Source organism: Camelus dromedarius, chromosome 3 (genome assembly GCF_036321535.1).
Source record: "Camelus dromedarius isolate mCamDro1 chromosome 3, mCamDro1.pat, whole genome shotgun sequence".
NCBI classification, from domain to species: Eukaryota; Metazoa; Chordata; class Mammalia; order Artiodactyla; family Camelidae; genus Camelus; species Camelus dromedarius.
In genome coordinates this window covers 77,126,733-77,132,732 of record NC_087438.1, presented here as the reverse complement: position 1 = coordinate 77,132,732, position 6,000 = coordinate 77,126,733, and the positions used below count along the sequence as shown (strand labels likewise).

The window sequence follows — 6,000 nt, the reverse complement described above, 5'->3', positions numbered from 1 at the left end:
AATTGTGGTGGCAAGAGAGACGGTGGCAAAACAAGAATTTAGGGAATTACTAGGTCATCTCCGTCTTTTTCACAAGATTATGAGCATCTTCAGCGTTGGAGTCGAGTTTTACTAATCTATCATCAGCGCCTTGCCGGGGAACTGGCACATAGTAGGCACTAACTAGGTTTTTACAGAATGACTGACTGCGGGTGCGCAGAAGGGTCTATTAATTTGGCTGCAGTACAGTTCAGGAAAGGCGAGTAGGTCTGGAGACGCAGAGAGTCTAGTGCCAAACAACGCGTGCAAGGGAGATAACCGCGAAGCGGAAGAGCGCGGCGGCCGATGCGGCTGCGCACTACTGTCCCCTCTCGGGGAGGCTGGGGACGCCGGCAACCTCGGCGCACGCCTGCGCGCTGCAGTCTTCCCGCCTCCAACAAGATGGCGGAGGCCAAGTAGCGAGGGGGTGGGGTGTGGCCGCCGGAAACCCGGCCGCGGCTGGGGGAAGCTGCGGGCGAGGGCTCGGGAGCAGCGGGCTGAGGCTGGCGGGATGCTGTTCCCAGGAAGCGTTGTCGGCTACCGGTGAGGAAGGTGAGGCACGGAGTTGCCTTCCCGAGCACCAGGCGCCCCTTATGTACGGCTCCATCAGCTCAGGTCTGGTCGCCCCTTTGCCTGCTTCTGTACCACCCTCTCCTCTCGGGTCCTGGAGCTCCGGCGGCGGCAGGGGCTGTGTCCCACAGGAGAGGAGGCGCCCCGGCGGCGTCCGTGCTTCTGTCCGCGGGACGAGCGTCTGGCAGGTGAGTGAAGCTCCAAGTTCCGGCGTCTCCTCCCCCGGCAGAGAGCTTCCTCGGCTTTGCCCCGCCGTTGCTCGAGACCGTAGTGGTGTTCGGCCGGACTCTGCGGCTCTCTTGTCTCCCCGTCCCACCCTCTCCTCGCCCCTCGCCCCTTTTCAGGCCTCCAGTTTTGCAAGTCCTCCATTCTCACCCGCTGGGTGGTGGTCGCGACAACTGCGGCTCTCCGCACCCTTCCTGGCTCCTGGTGAAGCTTCACCGCTGCGAGCCGTCTCTCCTTCGCGTTAGGTGGGTGGGTCGTCTGCCCCTCCTATTTCAGTCGCCTTCCCATCTTCCTGGTTTTGACTCTCTTGCTTCCTTTGAAAGTTTTTCACCGTATGGGAAGCTTACCCGATAGCCTGGCATATAGAGTTACAAAGAAAAAGCTTGTTATCTAGAGGTCAGTGGATTTTATTCACCTTGTTGGGGTAATCCAGTCCCCAGGACTCTGGAATGGTTTGGGAGAGTTTGACTCCTTGGCCCATCGAACTCCTGCAAAGTAGGGGCTTGATGCCTGTGATGGCAAATGATTGTTAATCTAAATTAATTTTTTTCTGACTATAACAAACCTTTGGTCTTTGAACTTTTGAGGCGGGGGCGTCAGTTTTCTATATCTAGGTAAAGAATTTGAAAGTGTTGGTTTTTAAAAAGAAGTCTTTATGAATGTAGGAAATGTAATAGCAGAAGGGTGATTTAGTGATTCTTTTATTCATTGTTAGTTTAAACTGTCCACTGAAGCTTTAGAATCCCGTATTGTCCAAGCCCTTTGTTTTATTTAGAAAGCATGAAAGGAAGGAAAAGCTTTTTAAACTCAAAACTTCTCAAATTTCTTTGATTCTCATTTGTTGCTACTGCTTAACAATCCTTATAGTACTTGATACTTTGTTTGAAAGTTAGGCTATGCCAGTCTCATTTCTCCTTTTATTACTCGGGAAGAGTAGTCAGAAGTAATGGTGTAAGAAGCTGTTCTAAATAACGTGGTATCTTGCCAGAGTTTATAAGTGCAACCTGCAGGATGGAAGTGATAGGGAAGGAAGTTGCCATAGCTGATTCTCCCATCTTCTCCTGTAGTTGGATAACGTGTGCCAAAATTGTAAAAACTGGGGTAGTAAATATAAATGGTAGCTTGTCCATTGAGATTGCAAATGGGTGGGCCTTTTAAAAGTAACAATAAATTGAGCAATATTTTGTTGAAGCGATGCTGGGTGCTCTCCAAAGTTAGTAAAGCACAAATAACATTGCCCTATTGGAATTCTACACTAAAAATCTTTAACATACGGGTTATAATTGACCTGACAGATTTGTTAACTTTTCATTCTACCTCATGACACGCAGTCTATTTTCTCTTTGTTCTAGACTTTTGACCTCCTAATGAATTTCTTCAGTTTGAATATAGAATTGTTCGTTTTAAAAGAAGAGGAGATATTTTAATGTTTGATTCCTCTATGGGCTAATTCTTTCATTTGTTGGTAGCCTTCACTTTTCTATAACCAAGGACTGCACGTTTTTATTGCTGGCTCGCTCTCAGTTCTGTGCTTTTAGGTGAAAGCATAGTAGGCCTGCTGAGCTGCAATCAGTAGCTCAATGCCTTTGACAAAATAACTTGAGGCATTTTGTCAAGACATCTTTGACCACAATCACTCTTATGGAACCTGTTTTCTCTCTTTCCACTCCCTCTCTCTGTGAACCCACCCCTCTTTGTCTCTTTATTCAACCCATTGGCCAATTGCTGATTTCATTTGCCTCCCAATGTAACTAGAAACCCAGGGTCATCACTTTTTACTAAGCTGTCATTGATGCCTTAGAATGCTTTATTTTCTGTAGATTTACCTTTCTGGTCCCCAGTCCAGTACAGACCTCATCACCAGCTTTGTCAGTTTCACCTCTGAAATCCTGAAGGATGCAAGAAAGTTATGTAAGGATATTGGTTAGCTTTCATACCATTTAGTGTTCTGCTGTCTGCTGGGTCTTTAGTGTTGATTGTGTTCCTTTTTGTCATATTTCCTGAAGATTTTTATAGCAAATAACTTGATCTCTTCCTTTCTTGAGAAAAATCTCAACCATCTGAGGTATAATCTTTTCCATCTTGGTATCATCTCCTTATTTGCTCGTATCTCAGAAGAAATATCCTTCTTTTTTCAAGAGCAGCCTCCTTCAGATGTGTCCATGATCATTCCTCTCCGTCTTTCTTTCTCCATAACTGTCCATCATCACACCTTCCATGTCTTCCTCTCTAGCCTACGTACATGCTGATGTATACATACCTTTTCCAGGGCTGCCGAATATAGTGCTGTGTGCTGTGCAACTCAGGGAGGCCGGTCTGACTCTTGAGTCTGCTGTGCCATTGTCTTTTTATTCTTTAGTCCCAGGAGCCGGGTGTAGTAGGAAGAACATTGACTTTTGAGCCATGTAGATCCAGTTTTAAAGTCTGTTAAAACTACTTGGTGGCTTTGTGGCTGTGCGCAAGTTAGTACTCTGACTGTATTCTCAATCTATAAAGTAGAATGTTATCTTTACCTCGCAGGGTTGTAATTGGTGGGGTTTAACACATGTTAAGTGTCTTTCCAAGTGTTTGGTATGTTGTGGAGTTCTTAAAAATATAAATTATTCTTTCCTTTGCGCTCTGACTTCCTTTACCATTTCAGTACTGAAACTGCTATTTTAAAAGTCACCAATGACTGTCTTGATTACCAGATTTAATTGCCTTTCCTCAGTCATCCTTGGCTTTCTTAGACCGTTTTTCAGATATTTTCTCCAGGAATAAAATGATCTGATTTCTTGGTTCTTATGTATTTCCTGATTTTCCTACTTCTCTGCAAGTTAACTTCTTTACATTTCCTTCACTCTCTTGATTTTGCTCTTACCCCTGAACATAGCTGTTTCCTGTATCAGTTAGGACGGAAACTGGGTTTAAAAACAAAAGAAATGTATTAGCTCAGGTCACTGGCAAGTGCTTAGGTAGAACTGGTTTAAAGAGCAGTTTGTTCATAGACTTATGCTATCAAGACTGAGATTCTGTTTTTCTGCTGTTCTGTCAACTTTGTCTTGCTATTTGAGCTTCACACTCAGACTGGCCTCCCTCCTAGAAGAAGACAGCTATCAACAGTGTTCATGTTACAGCCTTCTTCACTGATTTCCAAAGGGAGAGAGAAGGCTTCTCCTCTCCTAGTCTTTTCCCAGTAGTCCTATGCTTTACTTTGATTAAACAAATATCATGTTGCCAAGTCTGTCACCATAGCTTTGTTGAGAGGGATGGAATGATTCTAATTGGCCTGACCAGTAGATGAATCCTACCCAAAATGAAGAGGAGGTAGAATGGATCATGGGGAGGTAACCAGCATTCTCAAGGGTCTCTTTGCTTTTCACTGTGTTCTTTTGGTGATCATATCTTTTTTTAAATGTTATAAATCATCATTTTTGTGTGGATGTTTCTCAGTGCTGTAACTCAATTTCTCACTTCCACCACTTGCTGTATATCTGTATCTTAGATGTACAACAGTAAGCTTAACTAATACCAAACTAAATCAGTTTGATTTCCATCCACACACCCTCACCTAATGTGTCTGTGTGTGTGTATATGTATTACACTTCCTCCTGATTTCTCTTCTCTAATCATCTTTCTCTCAGCCACCCAGTCTTGAAACCTTGAAGTCATCTTGGTTCTTACACTTTCAGTCAGTTGTCAGAGGTTGAATATATCTTGTATTAGTTGGGCCTCAGGTTACATAATACGGAACTAACAGTGATTTAAACAGTATCTCACATTAAAAGGAGGCCAGAGTTGGAGGATCCCATGGTTAGCAGTTTAGCAGCACAATGATGTCACCAAGGATCTAAGTGTTTTCCATCTTTCTCTGTAGTGTGCTGACCTTTGTGCTCAGGTTTATCCTCTCATGCGTGGTGCCATACTGCTTTTTCTACTCCAGGCATCACATTCTCACACAGCCACCAAAGACAGGAGGAAGCTTGCCCTCCCATCTCTTGATTAGGCAAGTAAACCTTTCACGGAAGCCTAGTGTCAGATGTCCTCCTAGCATGCATATGCCCTGGTTGCAAGGGGCTGGAAAAACCAGTATCTGGCATTTCAGTCTAGAATGGCTGGAATTAGGTGTCTAGAATTAGGTGAATGGCTGAAGGGAAGGTAACCAACAGTGTCAGTGACATAACTTGATAGTATTGTATGGAGAAATAAGTTTAAATAAATGAGAACTTTCAGATAGTAGTAGCAAATTTAAAGCACTACTTACCTCAAGAGTTCCTGTACCTAAGATTTTGGCCAATCATTTAGATAGTCATGGATGACTGAATAAAACTGGGTTATTATGTAAAACTAGGATATTTGAGTGGTATATCCCAGTTCTTTTAAGGTTCATGTTAAGTACATTTAAACATACACATTGCATATAACAAGTATTAGGGAATAGATTTTTGCTGTTCCTCTTGGGAATAGGAGGCATTTGGAAATATATGGGGACATTTTTGGTTATCACAATGATTGTGAGGTTTTACTGACAATTACCAGGTAGAGACCAGAGACACTAAGTGTCCTGTGATGTTTGCCCACAAAACAAGAATTGTCCCTTCCAAAATCCCCGTGTTGCCCCTATACACTCATATAGCAAATGCTTTGCTTTTTTTAAAAGAGTTCACTGAGATTCATCTGTATGCTTATGTTGCAAGTGACAAAACCAAATTTGAACTGCTTAAACAATAAAGAATATGATTAGATCTTGTAGTTGAACTTCAGCTAGGGCTTCCTCCATCCTGAAGTCATCAAGGACTTGGCTCAGTTTCTCTGTGATTCGTTCTGCTCTGTCATTCCACTTGTTTTGTTTTCATTCTCAGGTAGCTTATCTCATGGTAGCAAATTACCGTAGCATTTTTAGAGTTAATACCCTCATTTCACATATAAAGTAAAATGAATATCTTTTGTATTTGACTTTGCAAGTGTTTGTTGAGTGTTGTTACTGTTGAAACTTCCCTAAACACCTGCCCCTGAAAAGTTGATTACTTCCTCTCTTGTGCTACAACGTTATATATCTCTATTACATGTCATGCTCTGTGGGTATTATTTTTATATGTCTCATGTGTTACCTTGTCTTAATTATCTTTGTATTCTTAATGTCTAGAATACTCTTTAGCTTAGTGGTACATAGTAACCATTTATGAAAAGAATTAATGAATGACACAA

The 6,000-nt window shown here is 42.8% G+C and overlaps 1 protein-coding gene across 7 annotated transcripts in view; it reads left to right on the top strand.

Moving 5' to 3' along the window:
• The first annotated feature begins 449 nt into the window (after window positions 1-449).
• The window catches only part of APC (APC regulator of WNT signaling pathway), a 127,278-nt gene continuing 121,727 nt past the window's right edge, over window positions 450-6,000 (top strand). For 4 of the 7 annotated variants that reach the window (XM_031448820.2, XM_031448819.2, XM_031448818.2 and 1 more), the window contains exon 1: window positions 450-776. In XM_031448820.2, the coding sequence (XP_031304680.1) occupies window positions 612-776 (165 nt within the window). In that variant the 5' untranslated portion in view covers window positions 450-611. The remainder of the gene's footprint in view (window positions 777-6,000) is intronic. The other 3 variants (XM_031448815.2, XM_064483145.1, XM_031448813.2) reach the window with 3 other exon arrangements.